This window comes from Heterocephalus glaber, unplaced genomic scaffold (genome assembly GCF_053883595.1).
Source record: "Heterocephalus glaber isolate CG9 unplaced genomic scaffold, H.glaber_assembly_v1.0 deba00001550, whole genome shotgun sequence".
Classification (NCBI taxonomy): Eukaryota; Metazoa; Chordata; class Mammalia; order Rodentia; family Bathyergidae; genus Heterocephalus; species Heterocephalus glaber.
The window spans coordinates 2510186-2533491 of record NW_028258343.1 but is presented as its reverse complement, the minus strand read 5'-3'; the positions used below and the strand labels follow the sequence as shown (position 1 = coordinate 2533491).

General features: G+C 39.8%; 1 protein-coding gene and 1 pseudogene across 12 annotated transcripts in view; both read left to right on the top strand.

Annotated features, from left to right (window-relative positions):
* The first annotated feature begins 2304 nt into the window (after positions 1–2304).
* Positions 2305–3710, top strand: LOC147824201 (zinc finger CW-type PWWP domain protein 1 pseudogene; annotated as a pseudogene).
* A 5858-nt stretch (positions 3711–9568) lies between these two features.
* Bclaf1 (BCL2 associated transcription factor 1) overlaps positions 9569–23306 on the top strand; it is a 29763-nt gene continuing 16025 nt past the window's right edge. For 3 of the 12 annotated variants that reach the window (XR_015442618.1, XM_004871487.4, XM_004871485.4), the window contains exons 1-5: positions 9569–9735; positions 13937–14038; positions 19024–19137; positions 20434–21339; positions 22610–23275. Coding sequence is in view for 9 of the 12 variants with exons in the window: in XM_004871487.4 (XP_004871544.1) it covers positions 19034–19137; positions 20434–21339; positions 22610–23275 (1676 nt within the window). In the remaining 3 variants the exon portion in view is untranslated. Of the gene's footprint in view, positions 9736–10135; positions 10235–13936; positions 14039–14202; positions 14368–19023; positions 19138–20433; positions 21340–22609; positions 23276–23306 lie in introns of those variants that run through there. The other 9 variants (XR_015442620.1, XM_087190228.1, XM_004871486.4 and 6 more) reach the window with 5 other exon arrangements.

Here is a 23306-nt window from a genome sequence, read left to right as displayed (position 1 = left end):
CCCAGCCTGTGCCATGTATTCTTTTTTTTTTTTGGTACTGGGGATCAAACTCAGGTCCTTGCGCTTGCACAGCAGGCGGTGAAACCATTGAGCTAAATCCCCGGCCCTTTGTAAATTATCTGAAGATACTTACTTTTTTTTTTTTTTGGTACCAGGGATCGAACTCGGGTCCTTGCACTTGTGCAGCCGGCGGTGAAACCACTGAGCTAAATCCCTGGCCCTTGTGCCATGTATTCTTTAGCATACCAAAGAGGCTTCTGGGTTTCACCTCAGAATTATTTAGAATGTATAAAATAGAGTATTAGAAGTATAAAGGAAAGAAATTATATTGATTTATGAAAATATTTAGAAAGTGATAATGATAATATATGCACATATTAGTTCTCTGTTGCCCCATAAAACTTAGTGGCTTAAAATAACTTTTTTTTGAGACAGGGACTCACTATGAAGTCCAGGTTGGACTTGAACTACCTGAGTAGCCCAGGCTAGCCTTGTACCCATGATCTTACTGTCTCAGCCTCCGAAATGGTAAGATTACAGGTATGTACTACCACACCTGGCAACATTTATTATCTCATGGCTTCTGTGGGACAGGAATCTGGGAACAGCTTACCTGGGTGGTTCTGGGTTATGATCTCTCACAAGGCTACAATCAAGGTGCCAACTGGATATGCAATTTGGCTCACTCAAATGGCTATTTGCAGGCTTCAGTTCTTTGTCACATTGATCTATCCACAGACTGGTGTCATGATGTGGTAGCTGACTTCCCCCAGAGCAAGTGCTCAACAAGAGGGTGCAGAATCCACCAGATTTTATTATCTAATCTCATAAATGACACCATTTCTGCCATATTCTGTTCACTGGAAGAGAATTACACAAGGGTACAGGAAGTTGGGATCACAGGGTGTCGGGGACTGCCCTATTGATTATGACGAAAGCAGGCTGTAAGCAGTACAGGCTGTAAAGAGTGAACCCCTCAATTGGCTCATTTTAAGAAGCGAGTCTGACTGAAGCTTATGTCACTTATAGAAGCACCTCGTAAGCACTGCGGTAGCACACAGATTAGTGGGACCACAGCAGAGACAACAGAAATGGCCTGTGAAGTTGTGGTGCTCAATATGAGATAACATAGTAGCTGATGTCAGAGAAACTTGCACCCAACTTCCATTCCCAAGACTAAGACCTTCTTAACTAGAAGGACAAGGTTCTCATTACAACCCTATATTTTGTCTGTTCTGTTCCTAATTGGAGAATGGTTTGTCTTTTCCTTTACAAGCCTTACCTGGATTAGCATCCAGTGCAAGCACAACTGCACATCCCTGCATGTAGTTCCCCCTTTTACCCCAATTTGATTACCAATAAAAATCAGTGGCTTGGACTGACCAGGGTCTTTGCTGGTTGAGCAGCACTGGCCGTCCTGGCTCCACACATTTTCTTTAATTTTCTCTTTGAGTCTTTCTTCAACCCTGTGTCATATGCTGTGCAGGAGACTGGAACCTACTGCAGAGGTCTCCAGTAACAGGGAATTATCCTAAAGGGTGCCTACTACAGAATGTGTTTTTATGTATATATTAAAATACAGGATCTAGAATACAGATCTAATACCTACTATAATTTTGAAAGGATGCTAAGTGTAAATTATTCTTTGAGAGATCTGTAAAAATAGTAACGATATATTTAAAAAATCTGCAATTTCTATTTGTTACAAGTCACAAGTACTGCTAATATATCTGTGGTTTTGCCTGTGAGAATAATTAAACAATATGATACATTTTAGCTCAACATTAACAGGGTGGGGCTAGAGACATAGCTCAGTGGTAGAACACTTGCCTAGCTTGCAAGAAAGAGGACTTAGGTTTGATCACCAGAACTGAAAAAGGAGAGAGAGTCAAGACAGGTAGAGAGGGAGAGAGGAAGCGGGGGGGGGGGGGTATAAATGGGAGAGCTAAGTATGCAAAGTTAACAAGGATGTACTTTTTTCCATTCAAATATAGTGACCTCACTGAATTCTATTATAGATCCCTTGGTGGACCCATGAATTCTGTTAATGGACCCTATAAGAAGAGGGATCTCTCTCTCTCTCTCTCTCTCTTCCTCTTTCCTTCTCTCCCTCACCCTCTCTCCTTCCCTCCCTCTCTGTATTGTTTTTATCAAAGTGAGAAAATAAATTAGAACCTTAAATATTAATTCTGGGTCTAGATCCCCTAGTCTGTTCAGAAGAAAGTTTATATATGTACATATCTATATATGTATCTATATACATATATATGTATGTATCTATATTCATTCTTTATGAACCAGCTTTCAATATTTGTTTTTGTGGAAGACAGATATTCATCTGAAACAGAGGGAGCAGCAACTTGAATTATCAGAAAGTGAGTTTCTGAATTTCTCTTAAATATTAATTAGAGGCAAAGAAAATGTTGTTTCTGAGCTGAATGATTGATGGGAACATTACAGAATGAAGACTGTGGAAAGGCACCAAAGAAAACTTTTGCCCCACTTACACAAAAATTGCTTAGCAAGATACTTTGTGGCCCTGACTCACCCAAGGAGACCCTGGGGATTAATTTCCCAGAGGCTGAAGCCAAGGCAAACTTACTAAAGGGCAGGTTAAAAAAGGAGGAGAAAGGAACCACAGAGAGTGGTCCAAGTTTTAGCCAGGAGAATAAAAGGAAAATCTCAAGACAGTAATCCAGAAGAGAAGAATGGAAAAGAAAAATTAATTCTCACCAGTGCAGAATTTGAGAAGAGTATCCAGGCTCTGCTATGCAAGTCCCTCAAGGAATTCTTGGCCTTAATTTTGTAGAGACTTCCTGTGCAAAGTCCATAGTACATACCTAGTCAAAGAACCAGGAATCACTTCTTCTGCTGATAATAATGCCAATCCCAAAAGGGTAATGGTGCCTCACACTCAAGAGATTTCAGCTTCTCTACAAGATGAAATTAACTCTGAGATAAAGGCATATGAGCCAGGCCAGGAAATTCTTGTACCTTCTGAAAAGAAACATAATAGTCCCTCTTTAGGCAAAAGAAAGAAAGACCCTCAGGGTGAAAAAGTGGAGAAAATCCTTGGACAGAGAAAATCCAAGGTGGTGGAGAAAGACCAAGCAAAGAAAATAATTCAGGGTCATTCTCAGATGAGGGACAGCAGAAAGGACAGGAAAGTAGTTTTGGTCGATGTCTAGTCTGGGCCAGTGTTTCTCTCTAAATAGTGAATAACGGAGACAGCTTCATGGGAACATCCATCTCTCAGTTCTTCCAGATAATTTGTCCTGTGACCAGAATACAGACTTGGATTTTAATTGCTGTGATATTCCTAAGGAGACTGGACAGGGCATGAGAGTGAAGTGGCCTTTGCCTCCTATGCCCCAGAATCAATCATTTGGGACAAGCAATATGGTTACTCCTGATGGCCAGACATGGTAGTATTTGATCCTGATCTGGGAGAATATTTTCTTTTTGCTTCTCATGTTGATTCTCTATTGCATAAATATCACATTGTGACATTGTTTTTGAGAAACAGCTTCTCATGTTTGGATCCCAGTCAACATGCTAACGAACTTCCAGGAGCTGTTCTTGAATCTAAAAGGAGTGAGAAAGTAAGGGACAAAGACCACAGCCAGGAACATTGCAACTGCATTCAGGAGCAGATAACTTGTTTGGATTCTGGACCGAACACTGTGGATCTGACAGCAGTGGGGAAAGAAAAAGACTCAATGTTGGCTGGGGCTATCAGCCCTGAGTCCTGCAGGGAAAAAGAGGAGGGAGAGGGCTGAAAGATGGAGGGGCGGGGGGGGAGAGACGACAGAGCACCAAACTTTGCCTGGTCCCAAGTCAGCAATGATATAAACCAAACACAAGCCAAGAGAGATGGCAGATGAAAAAAACAGGATCCTGAAACAGAAGACAACAAAGAGATCTCTGGACAGTGAATCTATAACATCCACTCTACCCATTAATGGAAAGGAAAGATGGGCAAAAGAATACAAACCTGGACCAGCCAGGACCTAGGAAAAAGTTCCAGGTTCCTCAAAGCAAGGCCTCAGCAATCAGCCTGTCTGAGGGAAAAGAAGTCGGAATGGTGCTAGAGGGCCTGACCAGCAGATTATGGGGCCTGTTCCTTGGTGGAGAAAGAAAGGAACCTGGGAACCACTAACTCAAGAGGCTGGAAGTGACCTCCTTGGAGATGAAGCCTCCAGTGGCCTGACCCTGGAACAAATCATGGAAGATATTGGAAGAGAGTCGAAGAAAGAGGAGAGCTACAAGACAGAGTCATGCAGAGGCATTCTGCCGGGCCTTCTGTGATGAGTAATGGTGTACTCCTGCCTTTCTCTTATTCTCTCTGCACCAATAAGGAGAGCCTTTCAGTTTGGTCCCTGCAATGTTCTTGAATGTTTCAGTTAACTGGCTGCAAGGTTCAAGTCAGAGCTCCACTCTGTTTGTGTGTTCATAAAGGAGGTTATGTGTGTGAGAAGAAGAAGGAGAAGGAGAAGGAGAAGGAGAAGAAGAAGAAGAAGAGGAGGAGGAGGAGGAGGAGGAGGAGGAGGAAGAAGTGGAAGAAGAAGAAGGAGCAGCAGCAGCAGCTACAAGATGGCTTAGATCACTGAATCACTGCATAGAGGAAACATTTACTATCCTAAAAGAACTGCCTTATGTCGGAAGCAATGCTATACAATTTTAGGGAAAAATCATTCGATTAGGCCTAGTTCTCCTGCCTACAGGCCAGCTATGGCATTTTGAGACATAATTCCATTTTGGCCCCCCCGGTCACAACTGAGACCTCAATGATCCGGTGATGCTGTGATGCTCCAGGACAAGATTACACCAGCTGAAGACATCCTGGGAGGAACAAAATCTTCATCTACTCAGTTCCTCATTGTTCTTGGATTGTCACACTTTGTTTCTCCCGATGTACTGAACTCTCTGTCCTGAGTCATTTGTTACATCTGTTTCTCCTGATGTGCTGAATAAAAGGTGTGGTAAGCTGGGGGCTTTCATCTTTGCCTCCCAGAGCAGCACTGATCAGACCCAAAGCTCAGCTTCTTCTCCAAGTCTCATTTTTCTACATTTCCTGTATGATAAGTTAATTCGCCTTGTGCTGCTGTGGCTCCCAGGAGACTAGGACTCACTGCAGAGGTTCTAGTAACGTCCCCTTTCCTTGTTCCCTACGGCCTTAGACTGTGACCCACCATATATTTAGGAGTCTATCTGTTACTACCTTTGCCAACACTGTGTACATTTGCCAATTAATTACTATCTTATTACTACTGTCTTAACTTTGTCCATCAACATACACCGTATGTGTGTGTATGTGAGGAAGGGAGGGAGAACTGGTGACTGTGAACCCAGTGATGCTCTATTACTGCACTATATCCCCAGCTCTTTTTATTTTTTGAGACACGGTCTCACTAACTTGCCTAGATTGGTCTCAAACTCACAATCCTCCTGCCTCAACCTCCTGAGAAGCTTCTATTACAGGAGTGTGTGACCAGTAATATAGCAGAAGTGAAGATATGTTGTTACTGAGATTAGGTTATAAAAGACTGCAGCTTTTGCCTCGGGCTGTCTCTCACTTTCTTCAACATCCACTGTGAGGGAAGCAATTTACCATGCCATGGGGACCCTCAGGCATCCTACAGAAAGGGTCATGTGGTGAGGAAATGAAGTGTCCAGACAACAGCCAATGAGGAACTAAGACCTGCCAACAATCACGTGAGTGATCTTGGAGTCAACCTCACAGACTTCAGATGACTGCAGTGTCAGCTGACAGTTTGACCACAAGTTCACGAGAGACCCAAAACCAGAACCACCCCATAATTACTTTGATATTCCTGACCCATAGTGACTTTGAGATAATAAATGCTGTTTTACACTGCTAAATTTTGGTGTAATGCAGCAATAGAAAATCAATACACTCAATTTCATTAGTCCCCTACTGGCTGTTCTTTTCAGATTCCTTTACTGATTCCTCCTTCTCTTTTAACAAGTCTCTAAATGTTGGAATATTTTAGGGTCCAGGCCTTGGTTATCTTCTCTTGGCCTGCTGTATTTCTCACCCTATGAATTTAAATATCATCTATATGCTTTATCTCAGGCCAGAACTCTCCTAAGACCTGTAGATGTACTCATTCAACTTCATACCTTACCTCTCTACTTAGAAGTTTCACACACATCTCAAATCTAACAGATTCAAAATGTGATTCTTCCTTTCCTTCCTTTTCCCAAAGCTCTTTCATTCTTTTCTTCCCTACTACTCTTTCCAATCTCCCTAATTATAATAGCATTAAAATGTATCCAGTTAATCCATATAAGCAAAGTGCTCTTTATCTTTTAGGTCTTCACCTAAATGTCATATCTTCCCAAGGATGTTCCGTAAAGAAACACTCTCTATACAGCAAGTCTTCCTCTTTTATTTTTGAATACTTCTTTTTGATATCAGACTTTGTAAATACCATGTCTGTTTACACTTGTTTTATTTCTGTCCTTGAGAAGAGTGTCAGTTACACCTTATCTCTGCTACATTTTGAGTTCCAACAGAGAAGTAGAAAGGATATCTTCTTTTGTGGTCCTATAATATCTAGATTATAGCTATTTAATAAATCAGTGGTTCTCAAACTTCAGTGGGTATGCCCATCCCCACAGATTTTGTTTCAAGTGTGTAATGAGACTCAATGTCTATTTTAAGATAAGGTCATTCTCATGAGGTCAATCTTTTATCACTTTGAGAAAAAAAAAATCCACCCATATTAGAGCTGGTCAATATCAATGGTTATTGTTAAGTAAATAATTCATCATCCCTAGGGTGCTGGAGAGCAAAGGGTTACTACAGTCCTCTTTTCTCCCTATAAGGCTTTGCAGTTCATTACATTTGGATATTACCATTGGTTCAGCACTTTGCTTATGTGGGTTTTATTCTCTGCTTCTGAGATAAAAATTTTTAAAATTTTCTTGGGAGAACTGAGCTTTGGGGCTCTTAGGGAACAGATAAATATTTGCTGGCAACCAGGTAACCACTTTAAAGAGGGAGATATTCTTCTAAAACCTCTTTTAAGGAAGAAATGATTTTTGAGGAATTTAATCATAATTCCATTATCTCATTTTAGGAAACTTTCCTCTCTCTTCTTTAGTAGTTATAATAAACAGCAAGCTGGCATAATTACTGGGAAAAGATTTATGAAAACTTTGAAATAATTACATGTTCCATTTATTGTGTTGATCTGTCTGAGAAAGATGCACACTAACCTTTGAGAAATTAGGAATAATGGTTAACCCTTTATGTATGCTGGGGATTGAACCCCCAACCTCATACTTACTAAGCACATGCTCTACCAATGAACTATACCCCAGCCCTAACAGTCACTGTTGATTTTATTTTTTCAAATGGAAAGATGAAAACTAAGGAATAACATTATAATATGTAATTCATAAATAAATAATTTTTGTATATTACTGGGATTGAACCTAAGGCCCTCATACAGAGTTATATCTCCAGCTCTTTTTTTGAGACAGGGTCTTAAGTAGCTAAATTTCCCAGGCTGGGCTCAAACTTGCAATTCTCCTGCCTCAGCCTCCTGGAGTGCTAGGATTACAGGCATGCATCATGCCTGGCATGAATAAACAATTTTATTGGTAATTTTAAATCTTAAAAAATTAAAAACTCTACATTCAGGAATTAAAGTATACCACGTGGGAGAGCACATGTGAGGATCTGGGTCCTATCCCCAGCAAAACACACACACACACACATACACGTGCACACACACACCCCACAAACACACACACACATCAAAAGATCCCCATTAAAACACAACAAAACCCTCTACATCTTAATCAAGTAAAAGGGGATAAAGACAGGAAAAAACTCAACTTGTGCTCACCAGCAGGAAATGAAATAGATTAGGCAAGAGGAGCCATTTGTTTCATTCACAACTGAAAAAAGCCAGGTCATTTCGAAAATCGTCCTCTGTAAGTAAGACCTGCTTCTATTAAAAACTGACATGTTGTTCAAGGTTCTTGTTGGCAAAAACCAGAAACTGACTTATCTAGAATTTACTAGAAGGATATTCGCTCAAAACATTAATGCATAACAATCAAGATTTTTAAAGAAAGGTGGGAGCAAGACTGGACATGGGATTGAGGCAGGAGGATTTCAAGGCCAGCCTAGAATAGACAGCGAGACCTTGTGTGTGTGTGTGTGTGTAGGTATGAATCCACTTTCAACATATTTACAATTGCAAAGGAGGACTTAAGATAACATCCTACCCTGTAGGTACTCCAGTCAGATGTTGGTGTATTTTGAATAAATGGATTAACAGTTGTTAGCTCATATATGCAGATTAGCATATTTGTATTGGGCCACCAATGTTTTTTTCTTTTAACATATTCACTCAACAAATATTTAGAGAGCATCTAATTATTAAATGCTTTGCACCTATCAGTGTGCAACACAGGTCAAAGATTCCAGCTTTCACTTTCTCAGGGTTCTGGCAGGGTGAGGGGCAATGTAGATACAAAACTCCTAGAATTCAGGTCATGAAATGAGGTTCTTCCGTTTGAGCTAGTAAAATGGATTTCGAGAAGAGAATGGCCTAAGCGGTGTTCATTCAGAACCAATGCCTCATACTGGCTTTAACTGACCTAAAACTGATTGCTAATTATAACTCTGGAATCCTTCAAAGTAGCTACCATCCTAAAAGATCAAAATGATAACAGTTTTAGTTCCTCAGGAAGAAATTGCACCTAAGAAATTCATAGGAAATGCGCTATTTTTTTCAAATTCAATTCAAATCTAACGTGGCTGGTCTACTTGGGATTTAGTAATTCTGGCAGGTAAAGGGACACAGTGTCCCTCAGCCAGTGCAAGTGCCCGGTGGTTCCAGGTGGACAGCTTCACTGCTTCGTGCCCTTTTAAAAAAAATGTCTTCGCCAACCTCCCTAAAGCCCTAAGGGGAAAAAACGCTTTAGCAACGTCACAAGAAGCATCTTATGACCCCAGCTTTCTAGGCAGTCCAACCAGCTTCCCACCACTGAGCGTGAAATCTTTTTATCAGACGCCAGTCAGCAGAGGAACTGCGAAAGTGGCCATTTCCGACTAAGTGCGTTTAGCACATTTAACAGCAAAGACTAACGCCGCATCCAGGAGTCCCAAAGAAACGCGGCGCTTCCGGGCGGAGGGATACGCAGGACTTTGACTGCACCATCCCTGGACTTCCGGTCTTTTCTGGCGTATGGTTCTTTTTGTTTCTGGCCTGGTCAGGGCCAGTCCCACAAAAGGAATGGGCCAGACTACAACAGAAAGCGGGGCGATAGTAAGGTCTAGATTGAATCCTCTCAAAACAAGTTAGTTACACCGAAGAAGCCCACGGCCGAACCAAGCTACCTCTGCCCACCAATACCACCCCTCCCCCTTCTGTCAGCCGCTAGCGAGGCGGAGGCGGCCGTTACGGACTGGAGGGCGGAGACGCGACTCCTTCGCGCGAGACCAGCCACGTGATTTCCCAGGAAGCCTCAGGCAACATCTTGGAGCTGGGTAGTGGAGCTGGGAGGAAAAGTGGGTGGGGCCTGCCGAGCTATTTAGTGGCACCCGAGGCCCCGCCCCAAGCCGGAAGTGACGGAGGCGAGCTAGCGAGTCGTAGCTACCTCTATGGTTTTCCTCTCGTTCTTGAGTCGGGAAATGGCCGCTGTGTAGTTACGACGGAGCTAAATCCCGGGAACGGCTGTTCGTTGTGTCAGGTAGGCTTTCCGCCACATTCAAGTTAGTCAGAGGACCGTGAATAGTGAGAACTAGTGAACGTTGTTGGCTCGTGGGTGGTGACGGGTCGGCTGCGTTAAGAGCACCCGGGAGGCGTTGCACCGTTGTTTGTCCGTTTTTCTGTCAGCTTTTCTTAGCTTTCCGAGGCACCACGCACCGAGAAGGTGGGGGATGGGGCGAACAGTGCGAACGGCGCGCGCGCGTGGCTGCGAGCCTGGCTTGAGAGCAGGGGACCGCGCCGCCGCCTCTTGCGCTTGCGCGGACCTCCTTCATCACCCTTCCCCCATTTTTCGGCGCGGGCCCCAGCGCGCTCCCAACTGTACGCTGTGCGCACGCGCGCTGCTTCCTCCTGCACTCTGGCCGCCGGCGAAGTCCCTCTTGTATCCGCCTCTCGCCTCTCGCTTCTCGCCTCGTGGGCTATCTTCTTTCCAAGCCTTTGGGGTTTTGATAAACTAACTCACCTGCAACGAAGTGCACTGGGTAGGTGTTGACCCCCTTTTGCCTCGTCTTTAAACTCCATTCCGCAGCTGCACGCTACCTAAAGGTTTAGGCCTCATTTTTGTTACTCTTGAGGTTTCTGCAGTCCTTTGTAGCTGACCCCACCCTTCGTGTCGCGCGAAAGTTTTCTCCGGGGCTCAGCATTTCCGTCCCCCTGGAAACTTCTCTGTTTTGAAACGAACTCGCATTCTCGACTCTAGCAGTCGGTGCCTAGCTACTGTTTCCTGGCGTGGCGATTTGGCCCTGCCGTAACCGGCCCGAAAGAGCAGTCTACCAATATTGCGAGGGGAGCCTTTCTGCGTGATTCACTTACGTCGGGTCCGAAAAGTTTCAGCCAAGTTGGATCTACAAGCTAGTAGGGCAAATGGGTGGGAGTGGTGAGTTGAAATTATGCTTTTAGTTTTCATTTTAAACCCATAGGTTGGCCCCTCTCGCCTGAGATTGAACCCAGGGGTTCTGAACAGCTTTGCCATTTTTTTTTTTTTTTCCCCGTACCGGGGACCAAACTCGGGTCCTTGGGCTTGCCAGGCAGGCAGCGGAACCACTGAGCTAAATCCCCCGCTTTGCCATTTTTATTTTTAAATAATTTTGAAACAGTCTCAAATTTCAACGGGATCACAGGCGATGACCACCTCACTTTTAAGTTTTATCTCGTTAGGGTCAAGCAGTAATACTGGCAACTACTTTACTCCTTTCGAAATTTTTTTTTTAGTGTTTCAGAATTGAAAAGTTAAATTGAAAGCAAATGTGGCTAAAACGGATGAAAAGTGACTACTTAAGACTTGTATTCTGTTAACACAGTCTTTACAATATTTTTATGTGAAAACGATATTTTGTTTTCTTAGTTTTCCTTCCAGCTCGACTTTTAATTGGAAAGATTAGGTTACTGTTTAGAAAGTAAAGAATTTTACATTGGAAAAACTGCTCTACAAGTTTATATGCCTTTTGGTGTGATCCTAACCAATTTAGAGTAATTTGGTGGAAGGATTATGTGTCTGAAGTAGCTCATGGTAAACAAAGCCTGTCTAGTGGTAGGTCTTGTTTTAAGACTTTAACATTGTTACTTTGCGGTGTACTTATTTTCAGTCCGGCTTAATTTAGATAATACAGAGCTAAGAGGCTGTTTGGCTAGAACTCGATGGATTTCGAACAGTAGTGTTTTAGAACAAGGTTGTAGACTTTAAAATACTTCTCAGTGATAGGCTCATAGCTACTTGAATGTATTGAACAATTTACGTGGGCAACAAGTTGCAGATTAAAGAAGTCTTGTAGATTTTAAATGGAGAAAGTTTTTTCACTTCCACATAGATTTTTGAATTGGAAATTCCCAGAAATTACATTTGAAACCATCAGTTGAACAGTAGCTGAATTCTGGAGTGTAATTTTCAGTGCTTTGTTATTTAATAGATAAGTAGATAAGAGAATCAAGAAGAGCATCCTATTTCTGGGTAGTAAATGTTGAAGGTATAGTTGTGGATTAATTACCATCAGTATTACTTCAGTCATAAGCATTTAATATTTTGACTGTCCTCAAGACTGAAAAACAAGCCGGGGATTTAGCTCAGTGGCACTGTGCCTGCCTCAAAAGGGCAAGGTCTGGAGTTTGAGCCCCAAACCAAAAAAAATTGCTTCAGAAAGTGGCAAGAATGATGGGATAAATGTGTTCAAAGTGAGGGGGAATATTTTGAGGGGAATTAATGGAAATATGTCTTTTACTGTAATAAATTTTTTAGAAAATTTGAACATCCACTATACTTCATAATACTGTGTACTTGAATGTATTTATAGACTGGATAGGAATATATAGCCCTGGGTCCAACACCCTTCAGTGTGAAGTTTTCTATTTCTAGAGTATACTTTCTTAGGACTTCAGAAAACTATCACTTGGAGTGAAGAGACTTGGCAGTTGATTGTCTCTGGATGTATAGAAATTAAAGTTGGCCTTTGGGAATTTAGGGACTCTTTGCTAAAATGATTCTTGTACCACTTTTAAGGGTGAAATCAGTGATACTGACTTAAGTCAGAATAAAGTTTCATGCAGTATAGTAACTTAGAAGATCAGCTTTTTTTCTGCCCATTTGGGGGTTTTGATAATTTAAATACTAAATTTGTACTTTAGGAAACCTTTTATTTCTTTACCCAGGTCTGCTTGACTTTTATTTTGCTGCTTTTTACAGTTGTACACATTAGCTGTAACTTACTAGATTCTTGCTTCTTTTTCCTAGTCTGAATTTTGGATCTTTTTATTATTTTCATTTTTATTTATTTTTTGGTATTGGGGATCGAACTCAGGACCTTGTGCTTGCGAGGCAGGCGCCGGAATCACTGAGCTAAATCTCCGGCCCTGGATTTTTTAATTTTTGAATTAAAAATATATATATATGTATTTTTTTTGAGGCTGGTCTTGCTATGTATTCAGCACAGGCCTGGAACTCAAGATTCTCCTGCCTCAGCCTCCAGGAAGCTGGGTTTACAGGCGTGTGCCATCACTCCCAGCTTTAACTGTAGATCTCTTTAATCTCCCTAGTTGTAGGTCCGCAGTTATTTAGAGGTTACCATTCTTGATTGATTAGTTTAAAGTTTAATCTCTTATTTCTTTGTATTCCCATTACGACTTGCTTTCTCTTGCCTGCCTGCCTGTCTTTTGGCAGGGACTCACTGTATAGTTCAACCTGGCCTTGAACTCAGTGTGAAGCCTGGGCTGGCCTCCTTAACTCGAAGTGATCTTCCTGGCTTAGCCTCCCCAAGTGCTGGGATTATAGGTGTGCACCACCATATCTGGCCTCCATTTTTCACATTGGATCATTACTTGGTAAAATTCATGGGACTTAGTTGTAGTGTGTATTTTTTGTTGTTTAAGCTTGTTTAAATTCTTTGTGGACATATATCAAGCTTGTATTTTCTAGTTTGAAGTTGTGCTTTCCTCATGGTGATCATTCTTTGTATGTAATGAATAATCATGAATATTTACAAAGCTAACCCTTTCAGTGTTAACTGCTTGATATTTTGAACCAAATTTAAATTTATTTACATACTAATGGTTAATTATATAGGAGGAGTATTGATTTCCAAAAGATAGGTATTTGGTATTTCATGTCTGTACGTGTATGAAAATGCTTTTAGGCATGTGGTTTAGAGTTACTGATATGGTTGTTACAGCATCCTTAAATCAGGTTTTAGATGAAACTATGAAAAGAAGTGCTGATAGAATAAGCAGAGCATTAAACTGTCATTATTTTAGATGTTATACACTCTTGCATTATATTTACTGCAGATCATATGTTTTCATGTGGTAAAATGGCATTATTAATTACCTAAGAATTTTCTGAATAGATGACAGCATATCTTTTGTTTTCTAAAGCCCAGATTTCTAAATTGAATTCAGGTATTTGAATTTAAAGTTTAAGTTGCTCTCAGTTATGTGATGCACTGCTGCATTGTGATTAAAAAACAAAAATTTTTTTTTTTTTTTTTTTGTACTGGGGATTGAACTCAGGATCTCGTGTTTGCAAGGCAGACAGAGAGCGACTGCGCTAAATTCCCCGCTCTTAAACAACAAATTTTTATGGTTAAAAGTTTGCTGTTCTTCTGACATCATTAGTGCCTTTATTAGTTTATTGCAGTGCCCAGTTTATGTAAATAGAAGGTGGTTAATTTAACATAAACATTTTTTATCTTTGTTAGGAACTTGAATTTAGAGTTTAATTTCTCAGAACATTCTCTTCAGGAAGAACCTTACAGTATCTTAAAGGCTTCACTGGCTTCTTGATCCTGCATAAGCCCAAGGTAAATAGCATTCATTTTTGTAGTTTTCAGTTTTGACTTACTTGATTGAGATGGAGTGATTAAAAGTGCTGTGGTCTGAATCTTTTTGAGGGGAGTGGCTTGTATGAAGTCAGATTTTAAGTTAGCTTTAGGAAAAAGATTCTTTTCATCTCTTCTGCTTCTAGGTGGTATGTCTGCTTCTTCCACTTCTGTAAACACCTCTACTAAGACTCAGAACATAAAGCCATTTTAAAATAAGACAAATGACCCTGCTACCTAACCCATCTTACCTAATGCAAACAAGAGGAGTTTCATAACTTAACTTTTTTCTCTCTACTTTGGTTTTTAAGGTAATTAAAATTAATTCCTTATTATTGCAAACACTGTATTACATGAATTACATGTATTAACTCATTTAGTCCTCTACAGCTCTTTGAAGTAGGTGCTGTAGTTTTTTTTTTTTTTCACTTCACATTTGAAACAGGTTTAGAGAGATTAAGGAATTTGTGCAAGGTCACATAACCAGGGAAGTGGCTTAGCCTGGATTTGAACCAGGTAGTCTAAATGCAGAGGCTATAATTGTAGTTTCTTCTACCCAACTATATTTTTGTTAGGGCAGGAGAAACAGTCCAAATTACTTTTGGACTATCGATATGCTTTTTGTTGTTGTTTTGCCTTGTTTTGAGACAGGGCCTTACTGTGTAGTCTAAGGAAGCCTTGAACTTATTGTGTAGCCCAAGGTAGCCTCAGATTCACTCAATTCTCTTGCATCAGCATTTTGAGTACTGGGATTATAGGTATGTTTTCTTACCTTTTTACTTTAAAGTTTCTTGTATGCCTGTTTAAAAATTTAAGTCAAACCAGTTGTGGCACATGCCTATTATTCAACTACTTGGGAGACAGAGGCAGGAGGATTACAAATTTGAGGGCAGCTTAGGCAGTTTAGCCGAGACCCTGTCTCAGAATAACAAAAGTCTGAGGATGTAGCTCAGTGCTTTCTGGGTTCCATCCCCAGTACTACAAGCAAAACAAAACAGAACAACTCATTCCGCTGCCTGCCTTGAAAGCTCAAGGTCCAGAGTTCGATCCCCGGTACCAAAAACAAAACTCAAACTTGTTTTTTGGTACCGGGGATCGAACTCAGGACCTTTGCTTGCGAGGCAGGTGGCTGCACCACTGAGCTAAATCCCCGGCCCTCAAACTTTTTAATGAAAAGTAAACTTGGGCCCGGGATTCAGCTCAGTGGTGCTGCCTCCTGCCTCGCAAGTGCAAGGTCCTGAGTTCAATCCCTGATACCAAAAAAGAGGTTGAAAAGTAAACTTGCTAGGTTCTGAGGAATGCATCCATTCAAGTTAGTTATGAAATACTTACCGTGTTCATATACCTTAAGTGTGCTGTCCTGGAGATACATCATTGGATAAAAAATGCATCATCCTTGACTTGCAAATTTTCAGTCAGTAAATAGTTTTCATTCCATAGTTAATGGTGCCATGTCTCACCCCCCCCCCATACTGGGGCTCGAACTCAGGACCTTGCGCTTGCCAGGCAGGCACGGTGCCAGTGAGCTACATCCCTGGCCCCAGTGGTGTCATATATAATAATATTTTATATTTTTTATTTATTAATTTTTTTTTTTCCGGTACCGGGGATCGATCTCGGGTTCTTGTGCTTGTGCAGCAGGCGGCGAAACCACTGAGCTAAATCCCTGGCCCTATAATAATATTTTTTAAAGTACCTGATTGAGTGGCCTGCAGTCTTGGGTGGAGAGAGTATTTTCTTAGCCAAGACTCTGTTAGTCTTCATTTTATCTTCTACACCAGCCCAGGTGTTCAGTGCTGGAAAAGCTTACAAAATTCTTGAACCACTTAACAGAAATCACCACTTAAAAAAACCTCAAGGTCTTAAAAGCAGAGAATCTAGAAATACATATATATAGCACAGAACCTATAGCTCTTAATAAGTCAAAAATGTTCTGCTTTCATAACAATTAAAGTGAATCTTGCCTTGTTGGGATCTCCAAAATTATATGCAGCTCTGGTTTTTTATTTCTTACAATATTTATGAATATCTTGGGAAAATCTGTTTCTTGAAATAAAACTAATCAAAATGACTAACTTACATGTATGTGACCTTCTAAAAGTTCAAGGACAATACAGTATTTTGAAATGAAATACCAGTCAAGTGTCACAATTTCCAGTGGTCTAGATTCCTTAGATATTTTAAGTGTGATTGTTACCCAGTTTCTCTATTTTGTTAAAATCACAGGATTTGCCGAAACAAATTCAACTTGTGTTCCACTGAGTACCAGATTTCTGTTAATGCTAAATCTGTTTCATAGGTATTGTGGAATTCTTATTCCACCTTTTTGAACCCTGAACCTGTATTTTTTATTTTTGTGTTTATATATTTCTTGCTTACTTGGGATTGAGATGAGAATAGAAGGAAAAAAGTGATAGAGCATTCTATTTTTAAAGAAGTATCTGAACCTCTTGAAATTTTCATTTCTGTTCTTTGAGGAGGCAGTATGCAGACATCATTACTGCTTCCATAATTCATCTCCAAATACTGTTGTTATACTGAGCAAAAAGACTAGGTGAGAATAAGTGCCATCACAGGTATTTGCTTGTAGGTCATAGGATTTAAATGTATGAAAATTGAAGAAGGTTAGGTTCATAAGATGATTTTTATGGAAATGATTATTTTTAGTAATAAGTCAAAGTTTAGAAAGTGACACAGTTGACCCTTGAATAACAGGTTTGAAATTTCTTGTGTCCACTTTATATCGATGTTTTTTGTAGGTTAGTGACAATTTGTAGACAAACCTGGTAACCTAGAAATAATTTTAAAAAGATACGTTATATGTGTATAAAATATATGTAGACAGTAGCCCACTTTTACCCCTAAGTGTTGGGGATTGCACTTGATCTTAGCCCAAAGGCCGAGGGGATTGAACCTACAGCCTTCACACTGAGCTATATCCCTGGCCCTTTTCATTTTTATTTTGAGACAGGATCTCACTAAGCCACTGAGTTGCTCTGGCTGGGTTTGAATTTGTGATCATCCTGCCTTAACCTCTGAGTTTTGGGATTACAGGTGTGCCCCACCAGGCCTGGCTAGACAAGTCTTTGATTATTTACTACCATACAATTTACACAAAACTTTATATTCAAGTTTTCAATACTTCTGGTACATGGCTCCATCTTGATACAAATCTGTAAAGATAAAGTTTCAAATCATAGCTGTATAAAATTAAATATAGTACATAGTATATTACTATAATTTCATAAACACCTTTTGTTGCTATTGTGATAAGCTCACTGGGAATATTCATTTATTTGATACTAATATGTGACACTATTTCCATTTGCACAGTTTCACTAGTAAATTTCATATTGTATGTTTTTCACTATGTAAAACATAACACAAAATGTTGTTTATATTATTGATGAGGCTCTGATCAACAGCAGGGTATTGGCATATACTGGAGAATCAAAAATATAGTATGCTTCCCCTTGCTGAAAGAGGACCAGGGTAGATGTCTGCCTCTACCCTCCCCTCTGCAGAATGGATGGCTCCGCGGATCGCCCTATCCTTAACACTGTAGTAGAGTGGCCCAGCACCCCGCCCAGTAGTGGACTGGCGCAGACTGCTCTGTCCGGCGTGGGCAGGTGTGCGGACGCCGGCGTCTCCTTAGAGCGAGGAGGGTGCACGCCCCTGCCTTGTGGAGTGCGGCTCGGCCCAGATAGTCCCAGGTGGAGGTGGCGGGCACCCGGCTTCCCCCCTCCACTGTAGTACCTGTAGGCCTTCCCGGCCCTGTCGATGTCTGTCTGCGTCCCTCCCAACACCAAAGGGAAGGGGTAGGTTGGCTGGGGTGCCCCCCACCATGAGCCTCCACCTCGCTCCCTCTCCCCCTGCCCAGTGTCTCCAGGGCCCCAATAAACCTTGTCCCGTCAGTCAAAAAAAATTAATATATATAGTATGCATGTTTTTGAGTGTGTGGGTGTCAGTGCCCTTAACCCTTGAGGGTCGAAGGTCAATTGTACACAGCAAAAAATAAGCTTAGGAGGCTAAGACTGTTTATAGTCTTAGGATTCATTGAAAAGTTGAAAATGTGGTTTTTGGAATGTATGCAGTGATTTGTCATTTATATTACAAATGTATGTCACATGTATATAGGTTATTTTTTAATTTTATGAATAAAAACAAATTAGTTCTGTTACTGATTGCTATTTGAGTGGTTAACTATAGTATTGATACCGTGTGATATTTAGAAAAGTTAAAATACTGGTGCCCATGTTTCTTTTTATGATTGCAGTAGTCTCTCCAATTTGTTGTTTTCATCTTCTTACCAGAAAAGCACAGGGTAAACTAGACATTGTCACATAAGTCCATTTTTATCTTGCAGTCATGACTACTGAGAGCAGAGCTATGGTTTCAGCTGTGAAGACTTAGTGACCTTTAATCCATTAGGAAACTATCCAGCACCACTCAGGCAGTATTGTATTTAATGGAGTGGTCAGTTTAGTCCCATTTCAAGGCCATAAAGCGCTATGATGTCAGTTTGGTAGATTTATTTTCCTTATTCAGCCACTTTCTTTGTTTCAGTTTCTTTGTCTATAATATTTTGGAGTCATCTTTTTTTACGGAAGTGGCAGGTATTTGTATTGGGCATGGAATAATATCTGACATGTTGCTGCAGTCTAGTATATGTGCTGCTGAAGCGAGCACAATGTTGTTGCAGTCTAATAGTGCTCTTTCTGGCTTGTGCACCTGCTGCCTTTTTCAATTAAGGCACATAGGTGGGACAGTCCATAGAACTATTCTGTTGTGTCCTTAATGTACATCTGTCATGCAGGTGAAAGCAGTTTTTGTAAGGGATAATTGACTTGTCTTCTAAATGTTCATTTGAAAAGAATAATTTATAAAATTAAATTTGTATCTGAACATAAATAATGTGAAACTTTTAATTGTGTTATGATTTTAATGTTTGCTTTTAATTTGACTAGGAGAAAAGAAATGGGTCGCTCCAATTCTAGATCACATTCTTCAAGATCAAAGTCTAGATCACAGTCTAGTTCTCGATCAAGATCAAGATCGCACTCTAGAAAGAAGAGATACAGGTGAATTAATGTGCTTCTAATCTTATTTATTTATTTATTTATTTATTTTTGGTATCAGGGATTGAACTCAGGACCTTGTGCTTTCAAGAAAGGCACTGTGCCACTGAGCTAAATCCCTGGCCCTGTGCTTGTAATCTTTTAATAATTATATCAGCTGGTATTTATTAAATGATTGCTACATGCAAACACAGTGCTAAGTCTATTAATGTATTTTATTCTTAAAGACTCTATAAAATGGATCTATTATGATCATTTTAGAGTTGGAAAAGTTGAAAATAGTCCCAAATTACAAGCTAATAAATGTCAGCCTAGATTTGAATGCAGACATTCCTGGTTTACCGAAAGCTGCATTCCTGCAGGATGGTTGTTAAATGAAGTGGTCACTAAATGAGGAATTGTATGTAGTATATACATTACAGTATTCAGAACAAAGAAATGGTGAAACTCCAACTTGATGACTTTGTTTTTATTTGCCTGTTATGTGCAGTATTGTAATGTATAACAAAATAGTACTGTACTGTATAGTACAATCAGAAATTACAGTACTGTATAAACAAGGTGTATTGTACCAAAAGAAGACATTGAGGCTCTGTAAACAAGATGTACAGAACTGTACAAAAAAAACTGGTGTAAGTCTGAACAGCTGCTAAACAGGTAGGTCGTTAAATGAGGAATATCTGTAGTGAGTTGTTTAAAAGTTGTCAACTCTGATTTTCTTCAAGTAGTGATAGCTAGTGTAACACAGGAAGTAGAAAGCATGCATTGAAAACAAAAACAACCCATTTAGAATTAATAAATGTCAGATACAGATTTGAATGCAGACATTCCCTGTTTAAGGAGCATTGCATTTCTGCAGGATGGTCATTAAATGAATTGGTCTGTAAATGAGGAATTGTATATAGTAGTTTATGATCTCTCTGTGTTCTTTTTGTAGGCTAACTACCTTTTTCTCCATTTATAGTACAGGGTGGCATTCCATTAAGTTTTCTTTTATAGTGTCACTTTAAGTGCCAGGCTAGATATACTGTAATTTGCTAATGTATCTTATTGGGGCTGTATTGATTTTCTTCACCATGTTTTCTGTGCCTTTGTTCCAAGGCCTTTAATTTATTCTCTCAATATTTACCTTAGAAATTTGTTTTAAAAAATTAGAAACAGTAAACTTTTGTGCAAATGAGGTTTTTTAAAAAAAAAAATGCATTTTTACCTTTGGTAATTTATGTTCACCCAGAAGTATTTAGAGTGGTAGGATGGAATACTTTATTTTTCTTACATTGATATTTATTTCATTTTTAGTTCTAGGTCTCGTTCCAGGACATATTCAAGATCTCGTAGTAGAGATCGTATTTATTCTAGAGATTATCGACGAGATTACAGAAATAATAGAGGAATGAGACGACCTTATGGGTACAGAGGAAGGGGTAGAGGGTATTATCAAGGAGGAGGAGGTAGATATCATCGAGGTGGTTATAGACCTGTCTGGAATAGAAGGCACTCTAGGAGTCCTAGACGAGGTCGTTCACGTTCCAGGAGTCCAAAAAGAAGATCAGTTTCGTCTCAAAGATCCCGAAGCAGATCTCGCCGGTCATATAGATCCTCTAGGTCTCCAAGATCATCATCATCTCGTTCTTCATCCCCATATAGTAAATCTCCTGTCTCCAAAAGACGAGGGTCTCAGGAAAAACAAACCAAAAAACCTGAAGGGGAACCCCAAGAAGAGAGTCCTTTGAAAAGTAAATCACAAGAAGAGCCGAAAGATACGTTTGAACATGATCCATCTGAATCTATTGATGAATTTAATAAATCAGCCACATCTGGCGATATTTGGCCTGGCCTTTCTGCTTATGATAATAGTCCCAGATCACCCCATAGTCCTTCACCTATTGCTACACCACCTAGTCAGAGTTCATCCTGCTCTGATGCCCCCATGCTTAGTACAGTTCACTCTGCAAAAAATACCCCCTCTCAGCATTCACATTCCATTCAGCATAGTCCTGAAAGGTCTGGATCTGGTTCTATTGGAAATGGATCTAGTCGATACAGTCCTTCTCAGAATAGTCCAATTCATCATATCCCCTCACGAAGAAGCCCAGCAAAGACAATCATACCACAGAATGCTCCAAGAGATGAGTCCAGGGGACGTTCTTTTTATCCTGATGGAGGAGATCAGGAAACTGCAAAGACTGGAAAGTTCTTAAAAAGGTAAGGACTAAAGTAGGGAATTTAGATTTCTTTCCATTCTGTTTGGAATTAAGAACTTTGAATTGAATTGTGGTACATATTTAGCTCTTTTTCATGCCTTACTACTTCATGAGATAGTTACAAGTTGTTATTCCCATATAGTAAATGTTGGAAGTTAAGTGTTTTAATAGAAACTAATTTGGGCCTTTCCTTTCAATTTTATTCATTTTCAGTCAGTGCAGAATTAATACTACAAATGAGGCCAAATTGAACAGTTTAAGGCATAACTGATAAGGACCATAAAAACTAGAAATTAATTTTGTTAGAGCACTGATTGAGAGCTTTTTTTGTTTTTATAATATGATCTACATAAGCAATTTATTTATATTACACATTCTTGTATAGTAGTATAAAAAGTCTAGCTGTCATTGTTTACTAAATTCTGCCTAACTTTAGAAAAGATGGTGGTATTTCTAACTCCAGTACTTTAGTTACTTGGTTTCAAGCACTGCTGAGAGTTGCTAAGGAACTTAATGAAAATTGGTAACTAATGGAGTATGAATTGACTTAAAAGTGGAGGAAACAGAGAAAAATAATTTTTATGTTTTATTCTACAACCTAGAATTGTTTTTTAATTGAACTAATACTTAACTCCTGTCATTGCCAGAGATTTTCTAAAGTTTGTATTTTATAATTCAGATAGAGTATTAAATAACTAGCATTATTAGCTGCATTGTTTATTTGTATGAGCTCTTATTTATATTGTTAGAGAAGTAAGTGAAATAGCCTGAAATTTTGAGATAATTATATGTAGAATAGATAAACCTATCATCTGTTAGCGGTCTTCAGCTTCAAAGTTAAATTCAGTCTGTGTTGTGTATTAAAGGATTTCTGTAGAAATTTGGATTTGTTGGTGCAGAATTGTGGGGTGTGACCAAACAGAATAGGTGCTTGAGGATGGCTTTACTTTTAAACCTCAGGAAGTTTAATATGTGAATTTGTTTTAAAAGTCAGTATGGGGCCGGGGATTTAGCTCAGTGGTTCTGGCGCCTGCCTTGCAAGCATAAGGTCCCGAGTTCTATCCCCGGTACCAAAAAAACAAAACCAAAAAAAGTCAGTATGTAAATTCTGTTTATGGATACTTTTAATGATTTTCCAGAGTGAAATCTGAAGAAGTAGGGTTATTTTCTCTCATTGCTGGTCCTGTGATATTGGCAACACATTTAAGTATGCAAGTGATCTACAGTGAATGGAATCCAGAGTTACTATCCTCTTCTTTGCTTATTCACAGGTTCACAGATGAAGAGTCTAGAGTATTCCTGCTTGATAGGGGTAATACCAGGGATAAAGAGGCGCCAAAGGAGAAAGGATCAGAGAAAGGGAGGGCAGAGGGAGAATGGGAAGATCAGGAAGCTCTAGATTACTTCAGTGATAAAGAGTCTGGAAAACAAAAGTTTAATGATTCAGAAGGGGATGATACAGAGGAGACAGAGGATTATAGACAGTTCAGGAAGTCAGTCCTTGCAGATCAGGGTAAAAATTTTGCTGCTGCATCTCATCGGAATACTGAGGAGGAAGGATCCAAGTACAAGTCCAAAGTTTCACTGAAAGGCAATAGAGAAAGTGATGGATTTAGAGAAGAAAAAAATTATAAACTTAAAGAGACTGGCTATGTAGTAGAAAGGCCAAGCACTACAAAAGATAAGCACAAAGAAGAAGATAAAAGTTCTGAAAGAATAACAGTAAAGAAAGAAACTCAGTCACCTGAGCAGGTAAAGTCTGAAAAGCTCAAAGACCTCTTTGATTACAGTCCCCCTCTACACAAGAATCTGGATGCAAGAGAAAAGTCTACCTTCAGAGAGGAGAGTCCACTTAGGATCAAAATGATAGCCAGTGATTCACACCGTCCTGAAGTCAAACTCAAAATGGCACCTGTTCCTCTTGATGATTCTAACAGGTAATTCCACATTGACCTTCAGTAAGTAATC